This window comes from Rhinolophus sinicus, linkage group LG05, assembly GCF_036562045.2.
Source record: "Rhinolophus sinicus isolate RSC01 linkage group LG05, ASM3656204v1, whole genome shotgun sequence".
Classification (NCBI taxonomy): domain Eukaryota; kingdom Metazoa; phylum Chordata; class Mammalia; order Chiroptera; family Rhinolophidae; genus Rhinolophus; species Rhinolophus sinicus.
In genome coordinates, this window is record NC_133755.1 from 126,212,206 (window position 1) to 126,228,254 (window position 16,049).

At 32.5% G+C, this 16,049-nt stretch overlaps 1 protein-coding gene across 1 annotated transcript in view; it reads right to left on the reverse strand.

Moving 5' to 3' along the window:
* The window catches only part of EPHA7 (EPH receptor A7), a 339,108-nt gene that overhangs the window by 100,660 nt on the left and 222,399 nt on the right, over positions 1-16,049 (reverse strand). Inside the window, 2 exon segments of the mRNA XM_074333309.1 lie at positions 4,351-4,686; positions 5,542-5,697. Of these exon segments, the coding sequence (XP_074189410.1) occupies positions 4,351-4,686; positions 5,542-5,697 (492 nt within the window).

Sequence of the window (16,049 nt, forward strand, 5' to 3'; positions counted from 1 at the left end):
CTTATTATTATTATTAATATAATTATTGTAGTACTCTAATATGCCCTTTTAAAAATTCTAATAAATATAACTGCTACAAAGCTAAAAGTTCAGCTTTTATAACTTATGAAGAGTCAAGTAGCATGATACCATTTCAGGAGAAAATTCAAGTTCAAAGAGCTGAAATAACTTGTCTAAAATTAAGTCATTATGTTATCGAATATCAACCCCTATGCCTTCCTATTCATGTCTGATTGTTTTCACTCTTGTAAAACCATTTAACTTTTCTTATGTATGACTAGTTTCCTCACTGGAATAAATGCACAACATTTGTTGTACAGATAGTACACAGAAAGAACTCAGATAGTGAAGACATAGATAAACATAGCATAATCACTGACCTGAACAATAATTGTTAAGTCCCTTCCTTAAGTCTCTTTGGGGGAAAGACCACATTTTGTAATTTTGTATTGTTTTTCTGAAAAACTTAAAAATTGTCTAGCTGCTTAAACAATTTTAGGGTGACCTGTTTTCATGAACTTTCATACTTCTGCAGGCCATTCTTCTGGTAATGCAATTGGTCTATGGAAGAATTATAGTGCAATTATAAAGTTTTAATGGGGGAGTTCCACTTGAGAGCCTAACATATGACTTATTTGTCCTACTTCTGGCAAAACCAAATCCATTCTGAAGCTCTAGGTTGATTGGAATCTTTTCTGAGAGGATTTCCCATTTTTCCATAAATAGAATGAATCATTCCTCCTTCAGAATTTCTGTATTTTGTACTTAATGTTGTCGTACAACATGCATCCCTATATATTCAAGTGCCCTATCATAAGTTGTGCAACTAAATATGTATCTACAAGAGTGTGAGCTTCTCATAAGCATAGGGCCATTACTACCTCCCTATCATAGCATCCTCCATAGTGCTTGACACACACTACTCAGTATAGTTGGATGAATTAATATTTTTAAAGTAGCATTTAAATAGTCAGCTCTTAAGAACACATGCAATTATTAAGATCATATTTGTTCAAGAGAGCCTCCCAATGTAAAGAAGAGGATCATAATGCCATAAATCAAGTGCATATGCTTCCCCCTTTACCTATATATTTTTTAAAAGTCTCTAACATACATAAGTTTGATCTGTGTGACTTTACCCTTAATAGGTCAATAGCATTCCTAACAAAACAAAACAAAACAATGACAAAAATAATATATTTCAGCCGGTTTATGTAGGTCATATGTTCCTGATAAGTAACTACAAAAATTATCTAAATGTGAATATCACACATTATGCTTCTCCATACACATCTCCTCTTAAAAGCTACTTATTGGTTGAAATAAGAACTTCAGTCTTAAAATAATTTGTGACTTGCTAATATTCATATTTTATACAGGCCAAACAAAATTAATTTGTCCCTTACAATGTTATAACACATAATTGCCAATTCTGGGCCTAACTTATTTCCCCCTACATTGCAATAGATGAAGAATTTAGTGTGTTTGCCTTCACACGTTCACAAAGAGTTACATAAAAAGAGGACTAATCCACATCCATCTTGCTATTCACTCAATTAACATTTTTATAATACCAAGTTTTAAGTTTTCTTTGATATTGTCTCATTTAACAGGATAATACAGGAAGCTAGATATTATTTTATTCCCATTTTACTCATAAAGAACTATAGTGATTCATCCATGAGCATGTACTTCGTAAGTGGCAGAACTGGGACACAGTCTGTTTACACCAATAAACCCTACTCCTACCCTGAGCAAGGACAAAAGGTCCTTAATGTATTTCCATTTCCACAAACACTGGTATGGAGCTCCACACTTGAAACTTTAGGAGAAAGGAACTACAAACTACACGCATTACCTTTCAAACACTGGCTGATTATCTGCCATCCTTACTCTGTATTCTTGCCCGGACTCATGCAGATTCTCTTAATAAGCCATTTTATACCAGGCATCAATGGATTGCTGATGAGGGGGATAACTGACCAGAGATTCAGATTTAAATTCATTATTGAATTGACTTCAGAATAAACTAGGTGGGAGGAAATGCTGTTTGGTTAATGGATAATAAGAATTTCAAGGATCATTGCAGGTTTTCATCACAGTCATGAACATGGACAAAGTTTCTAATCATCTCCCCACCCCCTTAAAAAGAGCAAAAATATAGGGATGGGCAGGAAGTAGGTACACAGATTCAACAGAACAGTCACACACATATTCTAAATTTCCTTTGTTAAAAAACAAAACTTTTAAAATTACCACAGCTTGCTGCCTTATTTAAACTCATTTCTTTTCAAAAGTAGAAAAAGCTAACAGAGAAAGTTAACAGTATAACAGTGTAGATTCCTGAGCTTTTAGCATTTGTGATGTAGTTGAGACTAGGAAATTGTGAATTGATATTTTAATATAAAAGTGCAAACCTAGTTTGCATTTTAAGTTTATTATATTTATTCTGTTTCTAAAAATTTTAATAGGTGTATTGAGGTATAACTTACGTACTATAAAATTCACTCATTTTAAGTACATAATTCAATATATTTTTAGTATATTTATAGAGCTGAGCAACCATCACAATCTAATTTTTGAACATTTAAATTACCTCCCCCCCAAAACAAACAAATCTAGTGTGCTCTTAACCAGAAAAAGAATACACAAAGCCATTTTACCTAACTACTGTGAGATACTTCATTCAGGAGTTTATGGAAAATCTATGACCTACTTAGCCTGTGTAGTATTAACTTGAAAAAAAATTGAACAACAGACATTTAAAGAGTAAGAAAACAGATTCTGCAAGTGACCTATTTGGCAAACTCTATTTGTGGTATCAGTTCAGCATCTTTAGGTAATATTCAAAAAGAAATTAAAATGTCCCTTTTTATACTTAGTATTAGCAGAAGACAGCAGCTATCCTAGCTCAGTAGACCTAAGAGTCCTATTAATGATTCCAAAGATAGCTCCAGTGACACAAAGTTGAACCCCAAATGTTTCAAACCCACTCACTGTAGAGTTACAAAGACAAATTTGGATATAAAGCAACACAAGTAAAAATATGTAATGACAACTGCATTTAAAAAGATTAATAAATAGGGTAAGGATCAGGAAAATAAATCAATCCAAGTATCAGTTAAACTAATTTTTTTTGTTCAATTTTTGAAGATTTAGAAGTCTCCATGTACTATTACTTCTAGATTTCTACTTTTACACAGGAGATCTGATTTGCAATAGCCTTTTAAACAAACATCAAAAAGAAATCTTTAGACAAAGAACCTACTAAACTGTTTAAAATGGTAAGCCAGAGACCATATGCATATGTTTTCATTATGAAGACATAATTTCATTATGAAGGTAAAACTGGCATAGAAATGAAGAATAGATTAATTTACGTCCAGGAATTTGGGATGATATTGGTTTTTGACAGTCCGACCTTGTTATAGCTTCTTATGATGCTCGCACAACTCAGGACTTTAGTGCAGGTCCAATTCTATTAACGACAAATGACATAGCTCTTGGATACATCTACTACATAGCATCTTCCTTCAGGAGCAAGAATTTTCAAAAGCTGAGGAAGCCCTCTATTTCTGAAACTTCCTTCAGTAATAAGATTTTTCTGAAGGTTTAGAAAGTCTCCAATTCATGGAACTTCCTTTCCAACTTGTATTTTCCAAAATATATGTAGCACAGCAAAGAATGACTGAGTAGGGCATTTCAAATGCCAGTGGAAACTGCTTTTAGGCTAAAGTATAAGTTCATAATCACCATGGCTATTATATTTACTAATCCATTTCTTTTGAAATCCTCATGAGATCTACCAAGTACTTATTCCAATATTAGGGACATTAATATTGTCACAAATCTATTGATGAACTTAAAATTCCTTCATGCAAATTTTAATGCAGACTTGCCATATATTACAGACATCACATTCTATATGGTAAAAAACTGGTTAACACTATGAGAGACAGTGCTACCAACTCTTTCATTATTCCTAATTATGAGCACATATCACACAAAAAAAGGTAAAAATGTAAGAAACATCCTACATTTCATTTTACCCAATATTTTCATTCTCTTCTTCTAGCTCTTTCAACAGAGTTGCTTGTCTTAGAGCAGTCTTAACTGGTTTACAATTTATCCCTTTTATTTCTCCTGCCAGATCTCTGGAGGAGATGTTAATGAGTCTAGTAATGGTTTAACAGGCAACAGGAGAAATAACAAAGAAAAGTTAAAGGTGTGAATAATCAACAAGCTGGAATAATTGAGTTCTGTGTAGCCAAGTTAACTAAATATTCAAGTGAGACACCTCATTTATGTAGTGACATTATTCACTTAGTGAAGACAAACACAAAAACATACCTGCTTGACCAGTGGTGATACTGACAGCTGCAAAGAGCCTCTGGGATCGGCTTAAGTCAGAAACTCCATTTACAGCTTCAACTTCAAAAGTATAATTAGCGTGGGCTAGCAAGTCTATGACGGTGACATAGTTATCCTCTAATCCAGTTTGCTGGGGCATGTACCCAATGTTACTCCCGCAGGGAACACATTCGCCCTGCTCCCAGCTGCACCGCTTACACAGTATTCTGTAGGTCACATCGTTTCTTCCCCCATTGTCTGCAGGAGGACTCCATTCCAAACTTACTGTGGTTTGGTTGATGTTGAAAATGAGATTCTGTGGTGCAGATGGAGGCCCTTTGGAAACCAAAAATAAATAAACAAATAAACAAAAATAGGAAAAAAGCAAACAAACAAAATGAATGGTAGGATCTGTGTGGGGCATTTAGCTAGTGGCTCAATTACCATACAGAAAACTAGTTGAAATGCTTTCTTTCACATAAACATTTCATTACCTTTCCTAGAGAAGCCGTATAAAAGCCTCCTTGAATTCACTTGGCAAGAGGCTTTATTTATTTTCCATTTAATATGTCAAAAGGAAAACAGGATAACAACTGTCTTTGTACTTTCACCATGGTCTTTAGCTATTTTCCTTCCAAGCAATTAAAAAAGAACAGTTAATGTACCTAAAAAAAAAACAGTTGTGCCGTTGTTTAAAAATAGTTTTCCTTTTAACCATACAATAGAGAATACATCTATTCATTTTTAATGTGCTCAAGAATGATTTACATGAGTGCCTGGGATTGGCTTTGTGTTTAGGTCTCTCAAAGAGTAATTGATGCACCAAGATATGAGATTTGCTCTATTGAGTGATGGAATTTTAATTCAGAAACCTTTACTTCTTAATCACATTTCATATACCTGTAAGACTCAAATAACTTTTACATTTTATTTATGATTCCTATTCGATAGATGTGAAAAACACTATTAAAATACATTTGATTTTGCAGATGTAAAAATGACACTGAAGTTGGTGAAGATGTATCGATTTTACATTATTGTTTAGCTGTATCAGTTCATGAAAACTTTTCCAATATTTAGGAATAATTAAGAATGTATTCACAGGTCCAATGCGTATCTTGATGTTCCGATAATATAAATGAGTGGAAGGGATATGAAAGTCCTTCTTTAACTTGACTGTGATGAACTTACTTGCGCACGCAACATACGGTGGGTCAGATGGAGCCCTGTAATACCCATCCTCACATTCACATCTTGAGGAGCCTTCTTTATCCGAAAAACTGTGAGTCGGACAACGAGAGCACTGAAGATCTTGAGAGGAAGATTTGTAGAACCCACGGCCACATGCTGGGTATGTAAAAGAAAGTGAAAACAGAAACATAAGAGCAAACAGACCCCTTTTTTCTAATTTTAGTAATATTTAGCAAAAAATAAAATATAAAATTTGATTTGTGAAAAACAAACTCTTTATGATAAAATGTTTTAACGTATGTATATCAATAACCCAATTTTATAATATAACATCTTAAAACAAAATAATAAAAACCAAATGGTACAGCAAACATGCCCCTATAGTTGGCACAGTCCCAAGTCGAGAGCCCCAATTGAACACAAGCATAATTTATTTAGACAAAAATCTTAGGCTATTTAATTCAGGGTAACTCTGATTTCAATATAATGAACTTGTTTGTTGATTTGCATAAGCTTAATTCAAAGTTACAGCTGCAAATTAATATAGCTCTGAACTAATTTTTCATGTATTAATTTGATGTATAATGAAAAATGTTGAAATAGTTTTAATCACCTACTAAAAATAATAATGATGTAAAAAAATTTCATCTGAAAATTATAGAAAATGTATTCCCTATAAACATTCAGGAAAACTTCAAGGTATAATTTCAACCACTTTAACTTAGAAGGCAGGTTCCTTTCCACTAAGCGAACTTCCTTGTTACTAAAAATAGTGAAATACCATGAATAGGAGAAACCTATTCTACCAGAATTAAGGACAAAACCATCAACTGTAAACAGACGAGGAGTGTTTCTCTTCAGCTGACAGAGGCTTAGCTGCATTCACGCTACTAACAGTAACTGCTCTCAGCAATGAATAGGCAGGTAAGGAAACCGTCCCTATCACGGCCCAGAGAAGCTGCTTTTACTCTCTGAGATCCTATTTGCTATTAAATCAAGTAACCTTGAACCATTTCCTATCACCGGATATTTGATATATTTAGTAAATTAAGTGTTCATTATTTCCACAACAGTTTTATTAACAAATGGTATTATGCATTGAATATATTAAATATATTAAATTTATCCTTCATAGTTATTAAATGAATATCTAAGTTTTAGTGACCTTCACATTTAATAGAAATTAATAGATCATATCTATAAACATTAGCAAATATTTAACATAAATTCAATTATAACTTTTTAATTTATTATATTCAAGTTTATTTAATGTTCTCAACTTAGGCATTATTCAGTAACTTAATCATATTTTCACTTTTGGGTGGGGAAAACAATCCCTTCTTATCGAGCTAGTATATTCTCCAGAAAAAAGTTGAGTCATTTTTTAGTTTTGTTCACATGCTGAATATTTAATGCATAATTCTGATACAAGTGAAAGCTCAGAATCATGTGAGTTACAAGAAAATAAGGCTGTTTTTACATGAACAAGATAGGTATTATAGATAACTTAGAAACTTAATTTAAAGATATGTTATACTGTGATAAGTGATAGATATGAAAACAGAATTATAAGCATCTCTTTGTGAATACAAATCCACTACTACCCTCAGAAGCCAGTCTGCCTTTAGCTGGCTTCCTCGAGTCATGCAAGTAGAAAACACTCATAACACATTAGGCAAAGAAGCTTAATGCATCTTCACATGTTCTCAGCAGCAATTACTAAAAGTCTAAGGCACAAAGAGAACAACGAGATATATTACAAAATAATATAGCAAAATTATAACACTTAAAAGTGTGTCTAAAGATACGATCTTGCCACACACAAAAAAATAGTTATTTGGTAGGATAAAGAATTTAGCATGGAAAAAAAAAAAAAAGAATTTAGCATGGATTTCTCGGGATGGAAATTCCTTTCTTTAAGTATTTACTGTTTTTTGTGCTATGCATTATCTCTAATTCAATGATTAGATATAACATCCATGAAACAGAGAAGGCAATGCTTTACCCACATCCTGTAGCTTAATAACATTAAGACCCAGAGAATTAAAAGACATAGATAGATATAGATATATAGATGTAGATTTATGTAGATATGAGAGAGAGAGAGAGAGAGAGAGAGAGAGAGAGAGAGAGAGAGAGAGAGAGAGAGAGAGAGAAGAGGTATATGCTTAGAGTCTTTAATGACGTGTGTATTTACTTACTTTTTACAGGGAGAGGAGGTTAGGAAGCAGGGGCATGGGGTACAGAATAGCAACATGATTTAACATCTACAAGGTAAGGCTGTAGAATTGCAAACTACCTAGAGGAATCCCTCAGGATTCACATTCTTCCATTGCAAATAAAAGCCTCTAACTGAAAGCTTATTCTCAATTTTCTCACAAATAAGGAGATGCATTTTTGCTTAACATTCATGATTTACAGAATATATATACTACCTAATGTAGAGAAATTTAAAATCCTTATCACTCAACTTTCAAATTACATTAAATTCTGTTACCACTTTAACAGATGGGAAAACAGATTTGAAGCAAAAGTAACCTGAGTTCTTCAAATAATTCTGTTTGTCTAGGTTAAAACTGGATTTAGAACACAGGACTGCTGATACTCAACCATATGCCATTCCACCAGCCTGACTGCTAAATGAGCCAAAGTTTGGCACTTATTCAATGGTTTCCAAGGGCTTTAGCAACCCTAAAAATTAATTTTCAATGGGTCCCTATTGTCTTGTATTATACCTTTTACCAATTTAAAACTATTTTAATTTAGAAAGCTATGAAACAATATTCTAGCATACTTTACAGAAGTATTATTAAATAGATATTCTCAATTTCACTATGAATTTTGGCACTGGTGATGACTTCTAAATCATGGAGTACATGTATGGCTATTATTAAATAGACAATGATAGAGGCAATACTGGAAAGATGTGGTCATAAAAGTCTTAACATTTCATCTGTGAAGTAATATTATGTTTCAGTTCAGTTAATATTGAAAATAATGAGTTGCATTGAGACAGATTTCCCTTAACCTCTAAGGAACTATTAATGTAGAGTTATTTAAAACATATATAGTAGCCTCCCCTACACCCACCATGGTTTTGCTTTCTGTGGATTTGCCTTACCACGGTCTCAGTTACCCATTGCCAACTGACATCCTCCAGGATCAAGGATCATCCCAAACAGATGTACTGTCAGAAGGTCAATAGTAGCCTAACCAATGTCACATCGCCTACTTCATTCACCTCACTTCATCTCATCACGCAGACGTTGCATCATCTCACATCAGCGCAGGAAGAAGGGTGAGGAACAGAGAAGGGATACAGGCATAGCTCTAGAAATTGTACAATTGCAGTTTTAAAACTTTTCTTCTTTTGCTTTATTTCTCAATTTGTTCAACAGCATTTGAACGCAAAGCAAACTTAATATAGTATGTGTCTATTGTAAAGTTAGGTATAGTAAGAAACATACCATTTTAATTTCCTACCTTTTGATATTTTTTGTTTTTTAACTGAACATTGTTTTAAGTTAATGTTTCGTTTTATTGATGAAAATTAGTAATATGTATAAAGTTTATTTTCAATATTTCATTACTTTTGTAAAATAATCTTTCACCTCTTATTTTGGTAATAGTATTTTTATCAGTGTTATCACAAGACCTGGGATTGATTCTTTTGACTTTTTTTCAGACCTTAGGGCCTTAATGAATAAAACAGCATAGGAACATTTTCCTAGAACCAAGAACTATGATCTTGTCAGATTTCATACACTAAGCAAGTTTTCAACTAGTCTGTTCTTTAAATGGAAAACCACCAAAGAAAAAGGGAATCTAGGAAGCACATTTAACTTCTGTTTACCAGACAGTATCAATATTATCTACTGCAGTATATCCACTAAATCATATTACAATATACTATATTACAAGATCTGTTATAGTACTACTGCAATGAAATAAATGTAATTATATTTAACTATTATTAAATAATAATATTGTCCCTATGTAACTAAATTGGTTCAAACAATATTTGGAATTCAAATTCTTTTACAAGGAACACAAAAGGCAATGGGGTTTCCTATTTATAAATGAATTGCTTAAGAGTTATAATACTGTAACAAAATCCTGAACACAGAGATATTTAAATATATAAAAGAGTTGATACTAAATCTTTATATGCTGTTTCTCAGTTAAACTTTCCTAACAATCACATACTCCATAGTTGTCTACAATAGATGTCAAGAGTTTAAGCATTAGGGTGCCAGGTCTTTGAGTATATACTTGCATGAGGCAGTTCGTGGAACAATCTGAGTACTGACTGGTGTAACAACTCTGCATTCTCGATGAATGATTTTAAAGGTCATCCTAAAATCCACAGACAACTCTCCACCCTTTAGGCTAAGCAATTAGGTGAAATGGAGTATCTCTTCCTTTTAATTGAGGGTACAGACACTCAAACATACCCTGATTCTTTAGGTTTATTACCTGTAAGGATAAGCTTGAAGGATATCCTATCATATTATATTTCTAAGGACCCTCGACCACAAACTGGTTATCCCAGAAAATCTACATACTTCTAGATTGCTATACATCAAAGAAAGATTTCCTGGTCCTTCATGAACTAGTTTTTGAAAATATTGAACTCAAACTTTAATCTCAGACATACTTGATATCATCCTGGACATTAAGGCACTGATAATCCATTATCTTACTCAGCTATGCTCCATGACTGCACATGAGCGATGGTTTGAAAAGACACTAATGCCTTGGCCCTGTCACAGTAATTGAATTATTCCTAGAGCTTGGACATTTCTATATTTTAAAAGCTTTTCAGGTTTTTAGAATCTTCATTCTGGAGGTTCTTTTCTCAGACTATGAAAGTCTCTAAACAATGCATGATAGCCAAATATCTCCACCAAAAAATTAATGAGGGAGGTAAAGTGAGATATTATGGAGAAAGTTAATAAATTAGATTTAAAAATATAAAAATGAAAATTAATAGGCCAATCAAAAAATAGGCAAAGAATCTGAACAGATATTTCTCTATGATAGATATAAGAATGGCCAATAAACTCTCAAAAAGATGCTCAACATCATTAGCTATGAGGGAAATACAAATCAAAACCTCAGTGAGGTACCACTTGTACCCAATAGGATAGTTATAATAAAAAAGACAGATGAAACAATTGTCAGTGGGAATGTGGAGAAATCAGAACCCTTATACATGGCTGTCAGGAATATAAAATGTTGCAGCCACTTTGAAAAATAAATTAAAATGGCGGTTCCTCAAAAGGTTAAACATGGTTACCATATTACCCAACAATTCCACACCTAGGTATATAACCAAGAGAAATGAAAACATATATCGACACAAAACTTTATACATAAACGTGCCCAGCCGAATTATCAATAATAGCCAAAAAAGGGGAAACAACCCAAATGTCCATCAACTAATAAATGAATAAACACAATGGAATATGATTCAGCAATCAAAAGGAGTTAAATATTGACACATGCTACAACATGGATGAACCCTGAAAACATTATGCTATGTGGAAGAATCCAGTAACAAAAGATCACATATTATATAATTCTGTTTACATGAAATATTCAAAATAGGAAGCACTATAGAGATAGAAAGTAGATTAGTGGTTGCTAAGGGCTGGGACATTGAGGAGAAATAGTGATGGTCTGTTAATTACTACAGATTTATTTTGGGGGTGATGCAAATGTTCTAAAACTGCTTTGTAGTGATAGTTGTACAACTCTATGACAATTAAAAAACACTGCATTGTTCACTGTAATAGGTGAATTGTATGGTATGTGAATTATAGCTCAGTAAAAATGTTATATATAATAAAATTCATTAATGCAACTTCAAACTAAACATTTAAGTAAGCAAACAGAGAAATACCAAATTTTATCAGTTGATAATACATCACTTTGAGTTTCCAAAGACATATATTCTATACTCGTCTATTTTTATAAAGATGTAGCTAGGTATAATAAACTATGAATTATTTAAAATTTTGGAAAATCGATAATAAATATTTCTTTTTCCCGATTTGTTCATTTGTGTTACATAAATAATTTATCTTTGACCTGAGGAGTAGCAATTTTATTTGCATAATTTTGTAACTTAAAAGAAATAGATTTTTAGCATTACCAATACCAAGTTTATATTTAGGGGATTTTTGATACATTATATACAAAGTGAGTTTTAGTGAATAGGCTTTAAACATCCTTATTTTTTACCCACATCACTTTGCCCGACAAGGGCTGATTTCTTCCCCCTCCCAGCCTTCGTCTCCCATGAGTTAACTGCATACAACTAGACTCAGCTTCTTCAGGTCTTACTTTGTTTCCAGACCTGATTTTGAGCACAATTGAATTTTTTTCTGAAGGAATTATGTGTATGTGTCTGTGTGTAAAATATGAGGTTTTGCAGATGTTTCCGGCCACAGTTATGCAGCTGCAAAAGTTTATTAATTATGAACTATAAGTGGATTGTTCTGTAATTGAAAGTTTCTGGGCTTTAATATTATTGTAGAATCTACATACATATATAGTTAGGGATTCTAATGAATGCTGTTATTTTATTTATTACAAATGGACATTTTATTTAATTCAGGCAAAGCTAGTCTGTTTCCATCGGAGGTTTCAAATATTTGTGTCATATTAATACTGCAAAGAGGAAAGCACAGCTTGTAGGAATAGAACTCCCACAGCTCAAAGTGCTGACCTCATCTGGGATGGACAGATCCAGAGTCTGTATTTTAATCCTATTGACAGTGCCTCAGTGGGAATAATTACAAAAGTCTGCCTTAAAAGCCAGATCTCCTGTCACTGATATGCTATGATTTTTCACATTGAGAATGAACAGCGGGCAGGGAGGATAAAAACAACATGATGTAATGAGTATATTATAGTTTGTGAGGCACCATCCCAATTACCCTACAACTAACTTGTAAGAGTTTAGAAAATAAATGATGCACAATATAAAGTTTGTGATAATAGGTGCACAAGTGCTGAAAATAATTTGGGAATTTTTAATGCTAAAAAGAAAAATTTCAAGGTATTATAAATATATCTTATTTGTTATTTAACTGAGCACTTAATGTTTTATTGATACTATACAGTGGGAAAGAAACAGATATAAGCTTTTAAAAGTTTTATTTTTAAGATTTTGACTGAAAAAATGAAATAAAACAAAGCATTATGTAAACACCGTTTTTCTCCTTTATTAAATTATCAGTTTTGAATATGCTAGGAATTTTGCTGAGATGTGGCATTAAAATACCCTTTATTTTAGCAGAATATCACAATTCTGATGTCATTACCAAAAAATAATTTTAAAAGAATAAAAGATGTCATGTTAAAATGTTCAAAATCTCTTTTTTATTCTTATTCTACTTTATAAATAAAGAGGTGATGTGATGCAGCAAAATAACTAGATTTTAACTGAAATGATATGTGTTCTAATCCACTCCACCACTTACATGTAAGTTGGACAAAGCCACTTCATATTCCTGGCTTCACTATCCTTGTTTCTTTGTTATTAATTATTAAGTGCTATAGACACAGTGGTCATTTTTATACTTGTATATGCAAAAGGTTGTTTTAACAATAACACAGCAATCAGTCATTTAGGTGTTAAAACTCCCATACAACTGTCTTCAACAAAATGATTTAAAAACACTTATGTTTCTGCCACCATCACCACATTCTCAAAATTCCACATACAAACTAACACCCCCTTAGTCTTTCAGCGGTGTCTCAGCAAGTGTATCAGGGATCCCTAAACCTCACGATTCACCCTAACTCTCACTACACCATTGTTATTAATCACTATCTGAGTTCCCAGACACGTGCAAATTCATTTTGACTCACGCAAGTAAGGATCCGGAAATGAAAATTTAAAATTATGTAAATTACTTAAAAATCAACTCTCATAAAAGCAAAGATTCAAAATGAAATCAGACCCTTCTGGATCTCACTCAACATTGTCCTTTAGGTCCATTCTAAGAGATCAAACTACATATAAAAAGAATTATCCATGAAATCTCAGGATTTAGGAACCCCATTAAAAAAGAACTAACACATAATAATCTTAACTCTAATTCAAGTCTATAACAAAATAGTGTAATTAATGGGGTTGCCATGGACTAAAACTACTTAAATTAGGGGAAGCTAGCTGACCAAACTCAAACATTACATTACTTATTTGTAAACACTAAAAAAGTTCCGTATTTATGACACTATTATTTTTCTAAAAGATTTCTTTGAGGTGATGTCACTATAAACAAGAGGCAAGGAAAGTTATTAAACAGCAATTGATGATAGGAAGATTATAGACAGGGGTATAATTTACTACAGCATTTATGTCACTGTCAAGTTTATTTTCAAATATTTCTCTTAGATTCATTATTAAGTTTTGTAATTCAGTTTTATTATTCATTCTCATTATATTATTTCTCGTAGTTTTAAAACATATCGACGGAGAAAGGTCAGATAATGTAGGTTTTACATAAAACATATAATGTAAAATACATGAGTGAGAATTCCTCTTTTGAAAGATTAATACTCTTGTTTTAACATAATCATTTTAAAACATTTCTTTAAAAGATAAAATTCATATTCTGAATGATAGACATTGTTAATTTCATCCATAATGTCTCACTTCAATAATGCTGAAAAGTCAATATGACTTCTTGTCCTTTATATAAATTATGAGTTTGGCTTCCCCTCCAGAATATACTTAGCTGCATGACCTTTGCAAATTTACTTTCCGGGCCCAGTTTTTCCACATCTAAAACAGGGAAACCTAATAATACGATGACCTCATAAGACTGTTGTGAATGTAAGTACATAACTGAATGAAGAACTTAGCACAGTGCCTAGCAGAGAATTAGCACTCAATAAATAGTTAAGTACTGATTATTTCACAATGTGAATTTCCATGCGAAGTTTTGATCCCACTAGTTTCTACTCCTGATAAACCATGAGCCAGTTCTCCGTTTCCAGATGTGTATGCAAACAGGAACCACAAATTATTAGACCAAATTATTCATTCATTTCTTGACTAAATAATTACTGTTTGCCTACTCTTTGCATTTTGCTGGTCAATGGACCAGTTATATCTGCTAAAAGACAAATAAGATGATATTTAATATCATATTACCTTTGACCTAGCATCAAATGGCATGTATAATCATTTAATTAGCTTAAGCTAATTAAATTTCTGATACCTCATAAGAAATTACTTATATCAATTATAAATATTGTGCCTTACTTTGTATGTTTTGCAATGTGCTTTTTTATCTCCTATTTCAGTGGTAAATATAGATAGACTCTAAAGTCACCTTTCCTGCCAAAGTTGCAGTATTTCATCAACGTGAAGAAAACTACTCAGCACAGATAGACATGCAGGAAATGTGTGTAGGGACATATGATTGACCAATTATTATATTTAAACTGGAATGCTATTTGTGGTAGTTATTGGCTTGTTTTACAATGAGGCTAATAGTACATCTGGCAGCATCAGAATATTCCCTGAGGGCAGGGTACCTAAAATTAAAAAAAACTTCAGCTCGACTAGAAATGTGCATATAAATACAAATATTGAGATTTCATTATGCTTAATAAAGAGAACATTTTTGGTTCATTCAAAGAATTAAAATTAGACTATTTTATGATTCATCAATAACAGGTTTTTCTCCTACAATATATTTAAATCTGCATATCTGTAGAAAAGTTTGTAAGATCCATAGCCAAATTGAAGAGGATTAATTCTAAATTTCTTAAAATAAAGAGCAGTCATTCCCTTTCAAGCGGTCTCAGACATGGCTTTCACCATCAGTTTTCTGCAGTGATTTCAAATATGATTAAAACAAAATCATCGGTTAAAGCAATCTTTCTAGCTATTTTGTGAAGACTACTTCTTTCCTTATTTAGTCAGTTATGAAATGTGGATCAATACTGTCTTCTGAAGCAAATAACCCTAAAGCAGTTTAAGGCCATTTGAACATATGGGGAGATAAATAATCATTTCTGTTATGTCAGTGGAAAATTTTCTGAAGATCATAAAGGAATCAGTTTACCCTGAAGCATGATATTTAAAAAAGATCCATCAGGACAACGAGGAGATTCACTCAATCCTTAATCTTAGAAATAAAAGGAAATAACAGGCAGAATAAATCCTTACAACAAATGATGTTGCTGAGCTCAATCTTTTTATCAAAAAAAGAAACCAGGTACACACACACACAAACAAAGCAAACAGACATATACACACATATACACATGTGTATGTGTGTATGTATATACATGTATTTACATATATTATGAGATAAACAGAACGATTAGAGATATAAATTTATAAAATTCTCTAAGTAGATTCCCATACTCCTTAACAGAAAATGAGTTCACCATTAATTTTTATCTGCACAGCAAGCAAATAATCTGACAGCTTTATCTGTATCCTATCTGCTTGGCACCCACAGCATTTTGCATGCAAA